The 15535-nt window shown below is 40.1% G+C and overlaps 1 protein-coding gene across 5 annotated transcripts in view; it reads left to right on the forward strand.

Annotated features, from left to right (window-relative positions):
* The window catches only part of ITGB8 (integrin subunit beta 8), a 61946-nt gene that overhangs the window by 31040 nt on the left and 15371 nt on the right, over positions 1 to 15535 (forward strand). For all 5 annotated transcript variants that reach the window (XR_003092907.1, XM_014517596.2, XM_025198229.1 and 2 more), the window contains exons 6-10: positions 2741 to 2836; positions 2938 to 3027; positions 4934 to 5068; positions 8893 to 9295; positions 12190 to 12415. Coding sequence is in view for 4 of the 5 variants with exons in the window: in XM_014517596.2 (XP_014373082.1) it covers positions 2741 to 2836; positions 2938 to 3027; positions 4934 to 5068; positions 8893 to 9295; positions 12190 to 12415 (950 nt within the window). In the remaining variant the exon portion in view is untranslated. The remainder of the gene's footprint in view (positions 1 to 2740; positions 2837 to 2937; positions 3028 to 4933; positions 5069 to 8892; positions 9296 to 12189; positions 12416 to 15535) is intronic.

Genomic DNA, 15535 nt, shown 5'->3' on the forward strand with positions numbered 1-15535 from the left:
AATAGACATCCTACCACCATTGCCTCGAGTATCATGGTGGGGATCATACAAATGAACAAAAGAAGGGGAATGCACAAAAAAAGGCAAAATGAGAGGCATAGTCACAGGCAAAAATCAGTTCTGACCAACTGTTTATGCTTACCCATCAATACTATGCACTGAATTTCATTTTTGTGAAACTCTAGAAATCGAACTGCAATAATTCTGTATACGTGTCTGTCTTGAGATACAGTAGACTCCATGGGTCCTTTATTCTCTGTATTCGTAAGTTCTAATTTTTGGAATAGCAATGTCAATTCAGGCTATGCATGTGCTCTGTCTCCCTGTGCTCTTGTGAATGGCATAAAACATGTAGCAGCTGCAAGCCAACAGTCCTGTCCCCACCACTTGCTCCCGATCCCTCGCTCTCATAGATGAGACTGAACTTGGTTAACATCTGAACTTTTATTGCATCTTCAGCTTCCAACTCATCCATTATCCTTTTTTATAAAGAATTTTTTCACTTCTCTGGCATTTTAATATTTTTTCACTGCATTTCCAAATCAAAGATGTGGAGGAATCTCTTTATACAGTGAAATGAGACACTTTTCCAGCAGAATAGTAAACTAAAGCACAGTCCATTTTGCCGTGACCCAGACAACATATGTCTTTTCTTCCTTGGAGAAGTGTTTTATCTGCCACTCTTTCTCATAACACACACACAAATTGAGACAGTGACAGTAGTGTCTGGTTCTGGAAAAGAAACATCCAACAAAACAGATATCAGCACAGCTTGACAAGGAGTGCCCAGGTACTATACCTGTAGCTTCTGCAAGGAGAAGCCCAGAAGAATGCCAAGACCATGGGTTCCTGTGCTAAAATCTGACATTGACAACAGTGGCGTTGGCACCCAGCGCATTAGCAGAAATTCTCGTCAGAGACCTGGAATCCATGCTATCCATTTCAAGCACAGAGCAGCATATATCAAGCACAAGTACAGCTCAGAGTGCAACAGACTTATCCCAAAGGAGGGATTACAAGATTCCTTCCAAAGATGGATCTTCCATTTCTTTATATATCAAGGTCTGGGAGCAAGGTGCTAGAACCAAAGAAGGCTAAAGTACTGGCAGACGAAGTAGACCAGAATATTGCAAAATATGTAGATGACATGACCTGAATCAGTACTAATACTGATGCTGGCCCAATGAGCCATATCCAGTATCAAGATGCATCTTTGAAAGAAACTACCTTTACTCTTTGCCTCACCACTGGAGCAGACACCAGCAGCTCCAGCATCAGTCCTGTATCTAACCATGTCATTGTATCCAAAGATGAAGTTTTCCTTGCCATTGCCATACTCTTCTTCCTCCTTTCCCTGACTGAGCAGGGAACCCTCTCCCGTTTAGTCTGAACAGTATCCTAAGGAGACCACCACCAGTTTCCTGTGCTAGGCAGTAGTGCTTGACTGACAGTGGACTAATCACAGTCTGGCCAATACTTTTATCATCTCCTATTTATACCTTGTGGAGCCAGGACTGGTTTAGAATCTGGTCCTTACTCTTACAAATGGCAAAGATTCTCTATATGGGCTGCCGAACATGGCCTTGGATATGGTCCAAGGCCTATTAATAATTTTTTTACTTGATCCTTTGCTGCAAATGTTCTGGACTGTCACTTGCAAAAATCAAGATACATTTGACAGCAATATTATTCATCACCTTGACCAGAAGAGTGGACAAGCTTTGTGCCCTGTGGGCAGAATTCTTGTATCCTTCCTTCCATAAAGACAAGTTGGAACCATGCCCTTGTATTAAAAAAAATTCCAAGATGCTTTCTGGGTTTCATTAAAACAAATCCATAAACTTGCCCTTTTTCTTCTCCAAACCATATTCCACACAAGGGCAGAAAGTGATAAAGACTCTGAACTTATCTGAGGTCTTCAGTATTGTAGTGACAGAACTAAATATTACAAATTCTCCCTACTCAAAATTTGTGGCTAAATCTCTCTGCTGTAAGAATCAGAGTATTTTATCACAAGACTGTCAAAATGGTTAAAGCATTTTATGTGACTGTTACCAGCTGGCCAGTGTCCCTCTTCCATTTAAAGTCCTTACCTTTAAAGATTTGATCCACCAGAGCACAGGCAACATCACTGGCCTAGTTCTAAAATGTACTGAAAGTTGAGATGTCCAAGGCACCTGCTTCTTAACTATTATCTTCTGGTTGACAGCTAAATCAGGTGCCAAGTTTGGGAGAGCAGTACTACAGGATTTTTATTTTGTTGGTGTATCTAATGTGCCTCATCCCACCATTCGGAGAAGATGTTGCTTGTATCACTATGCATGATGAGGCATAGAGAGACTGTCCAAAACCAGGTGGTTACTTTCCATAACTGTAGAGTTCTCCACAACAATATTGCCAGAGCAGATCCTACAATATGCTCTTTATCTCTGCTTTCAATGTCTTCAGCAAAGTGAGGGTTCAAGGTGAAACGGAATTGAGGAAGGGTTCATGGACTCTTTGCCCTTTCTGTCCTTGTGCGTAGCATAAGGAAGCACCAGGCAGGCATACAACCTTGATAGATATTGCTATTAAAATTATTCTCAGCTTGTCCACATGGAGCCCAAATGCATCTGAAGTGGGATTCGCTCTGCCCATATCACTTATTGCAGCATTAGTAGCCATTCATTATTGCTCACTGTATTATGAACATGGGTTTCTCTCACAAATGTAGTCTTCTCTGGTCTATTGTATTTTTCAGGAGCATCCATCTCTTGGACAACTTTCTGAAAAACTGATAGACAATAACATTAATGTTATCTTTGCAGTTCAAGGACACCAGTTTGATTGGTATAAGGTATGTTAAAATTTGGAATTGAAATTTAGTCCTTTCATAAAAGTGCAATGTGTATATAAAGACTGTAACCATATGCATGATTTTTTTTGCACTTTCCATAGGATCTTTTGCCTCTGTTGCCTGGTACTGTTGCAAAACAGATAGAATCACAAGCAGCTAATCTAAATGATTTGGTGATTGAAGCTTATCAGGTATGTTTTTTCTGCAAAGGATTTTTTATGCTTATTCATATGTTTGGTTTAAAATTGGGATATTCTAGGGTACCAAAAAGAGTTAAGTACTCGACTCCTGTTGGGTTGTTGTATATTGCCTTCTTTGAAATTCCTAGCCCAAGATCCATACCTGGTGAGCATTCTAAGTGATACGACCTGCTAATGGTTAGAGTCTTAGTTTACTGGTGCCGTAAGTAAAACCAGGACGTTACTGGTGCCATAAGTAAAAGTAGGTGTTCCTAAACAAGGGTAACTATTTTAAAGTTGGGCAGGGAGGGGAATTCTGTGCTTCTGTCATGATGAAGAGCCAGGGTCCCCCTCTGTCATCAGTTAGTGGGGAACGTCAACTCATGCATAACTTGTAGGTCCTGAAAGCAGGCACTGCCAAAGACAAATGAGGGCATGTTGAATTGATTCAGATCAGTTTATTTAATTAGATTTCACCTTTACTTTGTGTTTTCTCTCAAAGTAAAAATACCTATTTTGAGAAAATTTCCAAGGTCTTCACTAAGTAGTATTTCATTAAGGCCACGGTATTTTAGCATTCTACATGATGAATGTAATATTCCTTGCAAGCTATTTCAGACCTGCAAGACAGCAGATTTGTATTTTCCATTATAAATATAACTCCAGTGTCTAGATATCCCAAGATTATTTGTAGTGAAAAGAAGTGAAAATTCACAATGTAACCATTTTATTTATAGGAGTTTCTTTGGGACTTTCCTGCTCTCTCCACCCACTCTTTCTTCTTGTCCAGGATTTTCCAAATCCTCTTTTCTTTTTCTTTCTTCCCACTCTGATGCTTTTGAGTTGGAGACTTCCAGTTGTTTCATGTTTCTAGTATTTTTCCACACAAATACACTGTGAACTAGGCTTGCACGTTTTGCTTTCATGAAAGCAAATGTATTAGCATAAGAAAATGAATTTAGTGTTGATTACAGTGGGCCTTATGTACTTTTGTTCTAAGTAGGAAAACCTATTGGTTTATTTATAAACCAAACCCTGGCTGAAAATCCCTGGCCAAAAACATCAAAGATGAGTCACTGATGTTCAAAGTTACTAAGATAAACATGTTTTCAAATGCATGTAATTAAGCTTCTTTTGGTAACAGTGAAAATGTCCCATTAAGCTAAATTTTAAAACCTATTAAAATGTGAGATCTTTTTGAACAGCTTACAATTATTAGCAATCTGCTTTAATATATCTGTAAAAGACCAAAAAGAAGTAATATTATTTTTAAAATTATCATGTAAAATATTGAGGATACCCCAATGTCTTTTACTAAGTTGTTAGTCTTTATTATTTTATATTATGGAAGCATTGACAAGTCCTAACCAGCATATTTGTCAGCCCGGCTACTTGACAAAGTACTAACTATCCTGAACAAATTGGTAAAACTAATTCCAGTAGCTTTTAAATAATCCTGAGGCTTGTTCATAGGAAACAAGCATCCTGAACAAATGTGAAATGTCACAAATGAAACTGTCAAGTCAATTTGGAACCTTTTATTTAGAGTGGTGTTAAATAATGAAATTGTCACTAAAACAATAACCTGTTTTTATTATACATAATCATTACAACAGGTTCTCAAATGATCAGAAATACAGTCACAAAACCATGTAAAAACAGCTGGAAACTTATATACAGATATCCTAATCTTTTTCAGAATAACTAGCTCTGTGCTTGTGTGAAATATAATTGAGTCTTTATATGAAGACAATGCTCTAATTCATTCCTTTTATTCAGACAGACGAGCTTTCTTCATTTTAAAATCTATTGAGTCAAGCATGCTGGTGGCATTAGATATGTGAAAATGCAATATAAATAAAAGATTTTATTATTATTATTATTATTATTATTATTATTATTATTATTATTATTATAGAAACTGATCTCTGAAGTGAAAATCCAGGTGGATAACCAGCTCAAAGATCTGTATTTCAACATTACAGCAATCTGTCCTGATGGAAGTAGGAATACAGGCATGGAAGGGTGCAAAAACGTGAGATATGATGAAGAAGTATGTTGGGATTTTTTTCCTAGTCTCAAAGAAGTTGGGCTACTTATTGTATTTTTCTGTTTAATACATATCCAGTTGTCTGAGATATTCTTGGGCTTTATTTAAATGGAAATTAGATTTGTGTGACTGCAGTCACAGACTACGTTTCTGTGGCTTTATTTCTCCTAAATCTTTTTTAAATCTTGCTCATCTCATGGAGGTAAGGACTGGGTGGGTGGGCAGAGCTTAATTTTTGGTGACAGTCATGAGTGGCATGAAGCCAGTATAAACAGACCCTTTCTCCTCCTTACTTAAAAAAAAAAACCAAAAAAACCACAAAAAATCCCTACTGTATTTACTCAAATCCAAGACAAAAATCCCCCCACCCCCATACCCCCATTTAACATCAAGGGGAATGGTCCTTGTCTTGGATTCAAATACAAGACAGAGGGGGGTGGGGGGGTTGCTGCCACTCTGGCCACAACCTGGGGTCAGGGTCCAAGCTGCACCTGTTGCCTGCCAGAGCTGGAGAGTTAGCAGAGCCAGTGGGGGTAGGTCAGGAGGGATGACAGAGGATGCAGCAGGGGGACAGTGATTGTAGTCACTGAGGGCAGGACACATGTCGTGCAAGCATGTGGGGGTAAGTAGCAAAGGGGAAAGGAGGGCTGGTACTGTAGGGGCAGGCAGCAGAGGGGCAGGTGGTGCAAGAGGACAGGCCTCAGGGGGCAAGGTATGGGGTGGAAAGCTGTTTGACTCCCTCACTGCCTGTTCCACTTCTGATTTCCCTACCATCTCTCCCACCACCTACTACTGCTTTCCCCACTGCATTGGTGTGGTGTGCAAATGTAAAACAACCCTCCAATAATTAGATTCTGTACATGGAAAAATATAACAAATTTATACATTTTCCATGTATAAAATGTAAGTATTGGGGAGTTGTCTTAAATTCAAAGTTGTCTTGGATTTGGATAAATATGGTAATTGTTCTGTATATTTTGAAACTTGGGATATTTCAAATAAAAGTAATGGGCTGGTTTATGTCCATCTGTACTAGTACTACCTATTCATGGAATTGATTCTAGGACTGTAGCATCTTGCACCAAGAAAATGAGATGCATGGAGAAAAAATTGTTTCCTGTTGATTGAAAGCACGTGTCCTTATGCAAAAGCTTCTCTACTGAGTCCTTTATTTTATATATTTATTCCACTACTTGAACTAGCAGAGTAATTCATTTAGCTCTCCAGGAAGCAGTCTGTTTTTTAGAGTATGAGGTCAAGGAGTTCTTCTCCTTTTGATTTGGGCAAGCTGCTTTGCTGATGTCACTTGTATCTATGTACATAGGCAGTCACAAAACAATGGATGTACAGTGTGACATTCAGAAATTAGAATGTAGCTTACAATTGTTTAGATTTTATTTGCATGGTTGATTGCAGCTTAGCTCCTGGAGTTATAAATGGGCTTGCTAGGGCTTTGTGTTGTTGTTTTTTTCAATTTAAGCTCAGCTACAATGCACGTCGTCATAGCAGTAGGATTGGAATCTGTTCTGTTTAATGAGCAGAAAAACAAATGTTTATATTTGTTTCTGTTTAATTCAAAAAAGCTGAGCCAATTGATTGTAAAAGATTCTAAAGCTAGAAGCAACTGAAAATCAGTCATCCTTGAGAAGTTAACTCTCCCACCTTTTTTTTTACAGTAAATCTGCCTCGCAACATTTTTTCTTTTACCAGCAAAATGCTTTTCCTTAATTCTTGCATTCCTTTTATTGTCTAATCCTTCTTCCTTTCCCTTCATACTAGAAACAAAACTGTACTGTATACTGGAGAGTCCTATAACCTCTTCACAGTACAAAGACCACAGCTAGCCTTGGTTATTATATGTGGCAGTATTCATGCTATTTCCTAGAAGTGTGTTAATACTGTGTGAGGGCAGCCCAGGACTGCACCAAGAAAACAAGGGAGAAAGTAATAAGTAAACAAGCAGAAATCATATCCTTCTGGTTTAAAAGTATGACATTCTGAACAGAGCTTCTTTACTGTTGTCCATGGATGAGTCACTACTGAGGCTTTCCTTAGCCTGCCTCGACAAAGGGTCACTGGAAAACAAAATCTAGCCTACTCTAGCTGGGAAGGGCAATCATGTGGGAAGGAAAGCAAAGAAAAAGTAAATGGTTTATTTTCTTGGTAGATAATCCCAACTTTCTAAATACATTAGAGAGTTTCTTGTTTTTCTATGTCTGAGCTTTGATTCCTTTCCCACAGATTGTTTTGCACCCATTCTTTTTGTTTGTGTATCCTACTCTGATTAGCTCAGGTACCAATCTTCTCTTTCCAGTCAGCCCATTGAGCAGCTAGTACCTTTCATAAGCAGTTAACTCAATCAGTCAAAAAAAAGGGTAGCACTGACTATAAAAGTCCTGAATCTGGTATAAAGTTTGAGGGCCAGTCAAAAGTTTTTTGCTCAGCCAAACATTATTAGAAAATAATAATAATTGGAACTTGCCTAGCGAATGTGTACATTGTCACTGAACACAGAACTATTTTTTCAGTGTAGCCTTCTACATCAAAGGCCTTTTTCTACTAGTAAACATGGGTATCCCAATCTTTCAAAAGTCCTTGTCCTTTTTGCTCAACCAGTGTCACACAGCTTCCATCACTTTGCTGTCATTCAAAAAAATGTTGCTCTCATATTTTGTCCTTCATCTTCTAGGATGGCAGTCCATCCAAACAATGCCTCTGTGGTGCACAAGTGAGTAGGTGAGCAAGTGTCATGCAGAAGCAGCACATTAGACATATCTCCTTTGAATTGTTTGCATGAAATGTTTCCGTTTCTTCAGGGTCTTGACATAAACCTATGAGCTTGCTGTGGACCCCTTAAGCAAGAAGTCAGCAAAAAGAGCATGTCATTACTATGGTTTATTTATGAGACAAAAATTAGGAGGCATCTTGTTCTACCACTTTTGGAGCTTCCTGGGCTTCTCATAGCCATAGATACCTGTTCAGTGGCAGGGTGGCATATTCCAAAAAATGGATGCAGAAAGACTAAAAGAAAATTGGAAAAGTCAGTTTGAAGGGATTTGTAGCACACCTGAAAATTGCTACTCTAGCCTTCCATGTTCTCGGCTCTCCCTCTATCTCTCTTCTCACTTGCTGCTCTGTAGCCACCAAAACACAATGCTGCCTGCTTTTCAATAGAGCTAATTAGTTTAGGCCATGCTCATACTACATGGCATCTAGTTCTTCATTGATAGCACTTTTTTTTAAAATAAGTTTCAAGGAGCTTTTCCATATATAATCACAACAAAGTTATGGTAATGCAAGGCCTCTCCCACTTCTGGACACTCTTTATGGGATGTCTTCTCTATCATCACCTCCAGCTGACTCTCTTCCTGATGGAAGAATGCCAAATGAGTCACTGGTTTCTGATTCCTGGTAACAAGTGAACTGAAAACAGATCTCTCTTGAGTACAACCCTTCTCAATGAGGTAGCGAAAGTTTTTTTTATAAGTTATAAAGAGAAGCACTCACTCATGTACTGCTAATAAACTGCTAATAATATGTGACACTGAGGAGGAAGGTGTATTTTGAATAGTGGAAACTAAGTACAGAGGGAAATGTAAGTAGTCTTTTAGTAGCAAAGGCCATACATGACCTAATCCAAGGTATACATGCTTGTCTTAGAAGCCAGACATGATGAGCCTGGAGATATTTCATACTTCTACCCTGTTTGTTTGCCTAGCTAGTCATAGTATCTTTGAAATTCCAAAAGGTGTAAATGATATATTAGCTTTAAATAACTGACAGGAAATTATATCTATATATAAATGCAGTCTTTATTTTTGTCTTAGGTGCTTTTCAATGTATCCATTGCAATGAAAGGATGCACTACAACTGGAGGACAAAAGTATGCAGTACTCAAGCCTATTGGTTTCAATGAAACCACCATAATTAATATATATAGAAATTGTGCCTGTCAGTGTGAGGACAGTGCAAGGCACAAAAAAATATGTGCTGATGAAACTTTTCTTGATGGGGAAAAGCCCCATTGCAAAGCCACTAACTGCAGTTCTAATGAAAATACATTTTTTGAGAAGCACAAGATGCACCAAGCCCAGCCTGTTTGCAGTGGTCAAGGAGATTGTATAGGTGGGAAATGTTTCTGTCACAAAAGCAAGCTGGGCAAAGTGTATGGCAAATACTGTGAAATGGATAATTTCTCTTGCCCATATCACCATGGAATTTTGTGTGCCGGTAAGCTTTAGAATTTAAGTACACTTCCTTTCCCCTCCTTCAACCATCTGTTATACACAGTATACATCTTACTAATAATGAATATGATTGTCAAATACATATTTATTTTTAAATAAAACTGAACGAATTGATAGCCATGGAAACTGAAGTTCTGAAATATCAAACATTTTCCAAGCTTATTAAATTGGTGTCTTAGATACCTCTATTAAGGCATTCCTACAGTTAAGTACTGGGTCCTTGCTTTGTAGATGTGATTCAGTTTGACCAAATTAGGCTTCTAGGATCCCAATCCAGCCAGTGAGAAGCACCAATAAGCATTTTGGGTTTAGGGGTGCATGGTGAATGGGGGCTGGGAGTTTCATTAAAGTGTCATGCTTAATAACTGCCTAGAGCAAATGCTAAATGTGATTGGTAGGGACCTACCAAATTTGCAGGTGTGCGATTTATTTATTTATTTTATTTTTATTTTTTTAACAGAAAACACCAAATCAGGTGAGCTCTGTGAAAAACAGTGGGCTCTGTGATTTTGGCAGGCTTGCTGGGGAAAAAAAAATCTTACCAGCAAGCGTAAAAAAGGGTGTTAAACTTGGAGCATAGAGGGGAGAGGAGAGAGAGGATGGCAGAGGGGAGGGACCCTGGTGCAGCTGCTTGTGCAGCCTCCCCACTTGGGGATGTCCCAAAACTGTGGTTTAGTTATCCTGGATAAGCCTGGGGAAGCCCGAGGAAGCTTGATAATGCATGGATTAATGGCTTCTACCAGTTTAATCAGGATAATTAAGATGCAGTTTTGGGCCATCTGGCAATCTTTGGGAAGGGGTGGGACTACTGGGGCCCCTTGGCCAATCAGAGGCATGGCACCTCCTCCTCGAGTTCAGTCACCCTCTAAAATTCATTTCAATTCTTGTCTCCCTCAGAAGTTTAAACACTTGACTCATGCTGCCCTTTATGCATCGCTGTTTGCTTCTGAGGAGAGATGCCTAATGATTTCAGAAGACATTTTGGTCTCTGTGTAAATGACACCAAACTATAAGAAAACTGGCTTTCAGATCTGTCTTAATTATATACCCTGAGTCCATCTACAGCCCTATGTAGTGTCAGATACTTTAAGTATGAGTATGGAGTAAAATAGTAAAGCACAGTGAAGATACAGTATAACGTAACTTCAGACCATCCCAAATTAGTGCAGTCAGACTTCAGAGTGATCTTCAGTTGGATATGGTAATGTGTTTCAAAATACCTTGTCCAAATGGAGTGCAGTTTGAGAAATATACATAAAAAGAAGAGATTTTGATTTATAATCTAAAACCTTCATTCTACTATTGGGCTTAATCCTTTTAATAGAGAAAGTGATTTATGCATTTGTGCTACATGAACTTGTCAGTGTAGCATAACAATGTTAATAGAGACAGATGGCAATGATACTTTGCAATATGTCTACCAGAATTATTTTTCTTTATAAAAGTAAAAATTTAATTATTTGAAATTACTTTAAATCTGGAAAAAAATTATTTAGGATTTAGGGGTTTTTATGTTCCCTGTTTAATGAATGCATTCATTTATTTCATTTCATTTTACAGTGTCTGTATGCTGAGGGTCAAACTTTACTCAGAGTTAAAGGGGGTAAATTTGGAGTAATTCTGCTGAATGCTGTATTTTATACAGTTATTATGAAAAGAAGGTTGCTCAGAATGAAGCAGAAATAATAATATATGAGTATTTTGAACACTGCATTGCAATTAAAATTAAGGTTTACTTCTAACTTCCTGATTTATTGAATGCCTAACTTTACTGTTTCTTAACATATTCTTTATATCAATGATCTTCAACTAGGGTGCCACAGGGTACTATGTAATGTTAGCACTGTTAGGCATGCAAACAAAATTCACAAGGTAAACCAAGAGATGTCAAACAGAAATTCATAGTGTTAAAAAGATTCCATCTTGTTGTGGTCTATCTGAATTTCTCTATTTTTTTTTCTGTAGTCAAAAAATACATGAAAACTAAGAGCTGGCACTTTCCAAGGGGTGCCTTGAGTCTAAAAAGGTTAAAAACCACTGTTTTATATATTTTTTAAAAAGGAAAAATCCTTTCCTTAGGACCCTTTTGCCCCTTCTTTTGCCCCCATCAGAAATAGAAGTGTAAAAATAATAATAATCCACTTTATTTCTTTGGAAAAATGTGGCTAGATATTATCAGAACGTAAACAATGAAACTGTGCAAGTCTGCTGCAAGATGTAAAAAATGTGTTTTGCACATGTTTTCAGTAGCCCCAGTCTTTCACATGAAAAATTTATAAGGAAGTAAGGTCTTTTCTATGGCAACTTCACTCTTGCAGAGTGTACATTTTAAATTCCCATGAAATGAAGCTAAGCTCATTACCCTTTTTAGTATTATAAATTTAAATTAGATTCCCTCACCTGCACCATGGCCTTTCATACTTGCATCACTTTTATTGCTGCAATGCTGTCTTCTAAAAAGAAACTCCAAATTGCCATGGATACCTGAATTAGTTGTTTTTGGTCCCTCCAAAACATTGTTGCACTTTTAGCAAACCACCAAAGTGAATTTCTCCTTGTTAAATGTATTCTTTTAACACCAATAGCTTTAATGTAAGGCCTACATAGAAAAACAATGAATAACATTTTATGAAAAAAATCCATGTAACAGCTTTTGCTCAGACTTTCAGAAAACATAAACAAGTAACCATGTACCAAACTGGCAAATTTCAGCTTGAATGTTGAAAGTTTTGGCAAGTTACAAGCACATGGCTATCTTAGAATGAAAGGCTAAAGCAGCCTTACTTATAGCTCTGACAGTGATGATGTGTATCTATTAAAGCAATCTATCTGTCTTTAACTGAAACCATATGTACTGATGACTGTCTGATGTTGCAGGTAATGGTGAATGTGAAGCTGGTAAATGTAAATGCTTCAATGGCTGGGAAGGTGAACACTGTCAGTGTTCATCATTATCAGCAAAACACTGCATAAATTCAAAGGGTCAGATTTGCAGTGGAAGAGGACATTGTGTGTGTGGAAAATGCGAGTGCACTGATCCAAGAAGTTTTGGCCGCTTGTGTGAATATTGCCCAAACTGTAATAATGCCTGTGATGAAAACTGGTAAGTTTCTAATGCAAGACCTAATATATTTACTACCCATGTGTTCCGTCTGTGAATAGTCCTGTTCAGACAGACACATGCTGTACTCATTAGAATGTTATGCTATATAAATCTAAAGTTTTGATTTTCTGCTTGAGAATTCATGGTGCTGCCACACAACTTGTTAACAGTGATGTAACCTATACTGATTTTGAGAGAGCTGTCCACGGTAGGCACTGTTAAGGTGCAAACAGACATCACCCTTTTGCCACCATAAACATTTTTATAGCAGCATAAATTCACAGAATCTTAGAGACGTAGGGCTGGAAAGGATCCCCATAGGTCATCTAGTCCAACATTGACATATGCATTGTCTAACCTCTTAGCAAAACTACATAGTCAAACATGGGGACCACAGCCATCAAAACCTTGCTTCTATAAAGGTTGTTAATATACACTCAAGAGAACCCAGGAAAAGGACTACACACCCCCAAGTATAGAGGAAGAAAGCAAAACCCACACAGTCCGTAGCAATTTGACCATAAGGTAAAATTCCTTCCATATAATGATCAGCCTGATCCTTAGTGGTGGGGCAAGTCACTCTAACCCGGGGGTGGGCAAAATGTGGCCCCTGGGCCAGATCCAGCCCACCAATTGATTGGATCCAGCCTGTGGCTGCCCCGACAGCACTTTGCATGGGCTGAGGCCCACCCACTCATGTTGCACCACGCTCGCACCCACCAACACGGTCCTAGCCAGTGAGCACAGCTTCCCAGCAGGGCTGCTCCACTGCGGCTGCTCAGGTGCTGCCTCCAGAAGCTTTTTCCCCTGCCTCTAGCAGCTGCTTCTACTGCGCTGCTCTGAGTGAGGGGAAACAGAAACTGAGTGGCTCCTGTCACAGTGCACGGGGCTCTAGCTCCTGGCTATCTTGCACCAGCTTCACCTGCCCAGCGCAATGAGCAGCCACCTGCGGGAGGCTGAGTGGGTGGAAGGTGGTGGGGACCTGGAGCCCCGTGTGCTGGAGCAGCAACCTCCCAGCTCAAGCTTCCCCCCACTTGGAGTGTGGTGGGGACAAAGAGGAGGGCAGGTGGCAAGGGAGGAGGAGGAAGAGCTGTCTGAGGTGGGAGGAGTAGAGCAGTACCCAGGCGGCTGCAGCTGCACTGGGAGCTGCCCTGCTGGGAAGCTGTGCATGTCGGCTAGGGCCAGGGTCAGTATGTGCTGGTGGTAGCACTGCATGGCTCTGCTCTTTCTGAAGTGCTGTGGTGGCAGCTGCAGGCTGGATGGGGGAGCGTGGACTGCTCCTGCACCGCCCAGGCAAGCTGTGTTACATGTATCCCCTGCCCCTCCCACTGCCCCCAGCCTGGGACTTAGTGCACAGGCATCCCCCCACACAAACACACCCCACATACACTCCACTCTCCCCCCAAACCCTCACCCCACACACACACACACAATATACAAACATAAGACTTCATTTTGAGCTACTATGCAATTGCCTCTATATACGCTACTTAAAAAAACATAAATCAGGGCAAAAATAATGTTTTTAAATAAAATTATAATATGTTATAGTAGATGTTTTATTTTTATATATGATTTGTTTTCATCTATAATTTGTTAAAATGTTATCATCTGAAATATTTTATACGTGTGGCTCTTGACAACTTGACTAGTCTCAGCAGGTGTATTGGCAGACTGCAGTCAAAATCCCTTGCCTTGGCTGCAGCCAATGCCCAATTCTTCTGAGGAAGGCATTAAAGAACCCCAACATGTGTAGCAGCAGGGAAGATGGGGAGGGGGAATTCCCTCCTGGCCCCATGCAGCAACCAGGAAGCCCAGAAGCATAGGAAATACCCATAGATGAACATCAATATATAGCTACACCTAGATCATCCTCGACCTCTTCTTGAACACCTCCAGTGATGGAGAGTCCACAACTTCCCTAGCCAGTCTATTCCACTGCCTTAATGTTCTAACAGTGAAGAAGTTTTTCCTGATCTCCCTTCTAAACCTGCTTTACAGCAACTTTAAACCATTGTTCTATGTTCTACCCTCTTCAGTAAGAGAGAAAAAGTGTTTTCCCTCTTCTTTACGGCAGCCTTTCAGGTATTTGAAGGCCACTATCATGTCCTCTCTTAAGTGCCTTTTTTGCACTGAACATGCCTACAGGCTTTAGCCTGTCCTTGTATGGCTTGCTTTCCATGCCCTGTATTATTTTAGTCACCCGCTTCTGGACCCTTTCTAACTTCTTCACGTCATTTTAAAATGTGCTGCCCAAAACTGCGCACGGCACTCTAAATGAGGCCTAACCAGTGCCATCCTCTCCCATGTTTTGCATCTAATGCTTCTATTGATGCATCCCAAAACTATATTTCCCTTTTGTCTTGCTGCATCACACTGCAGATTTGTACTGAGTCTGTGATCTACCAAGACTCCCAGATCTCTCTCCATCGTGCTGCCATTCAGTCAGATATCCCCCATTCTTATTCATAGATTCATAGATTCTAGGGTCGGAAGGGACCTCAATAGATCATCGAGTCCGACCCCCTGCATAGGCAGGAAAGAGTTCTGGGTCTAGATGACCCCAGCTAGATGCCTATCTAACCTCCTCTTGAAGACCCCCAGGGTAGGGGAGAGCACCACCTCCCTTGGGAGACCATTCCAGACCTTGGCCACTCGAACTGTGAAAAAGTTCTTCCTAATGTCTAGTCTAAATCTGCTCTCTGCTAGCTTGTGGCCATTATTTCTTGTAACCCCCGGGAGCACCTTGGTGAATAAAACCTCACCAATTCCCTTCTGTGCCCCCGTGATGAACTTATAGGCAGCCACAAGGTCGCCTCTCAACCTTCTTTTGCGGAGGCTGAAGAGGTCCAGGTGCCCCAGTCTCTCCTCATAGGGCTTGGCTTGCAAGCCCTTAACCATACGTGTGGCCCTTCTCTGGACCCTCTCCAGGTTATCCACATCTCTCTTGAAGTGCGGCGCCCAAAATTGAACGTAGTATTCCAACTGCGGTCTGACCAGCGCCCAGTAGAGAGAAAGTATCACCTTGGATCTGTATCCTTGGATCCAAGTATCCTTGGATCTGTTCGTCATGCATCTGCTGATGCACGATAAAGTGCCATTAGCTTTTCTGATGGCTTC

Source organism: Alligator sinensis, unplaced genomic scaffold (genome assembly GCF_000455745.1).
Source record: "Alligator sinensis unplaced genomic scaffold, ASM45574v1 scaffold123_2, whole genome shotgun sequence".
NCBI lineage: Eukaryota > Metazoa > Chordata > Crocodylia > Alligatoridae > Alligator > Alligator sinensis.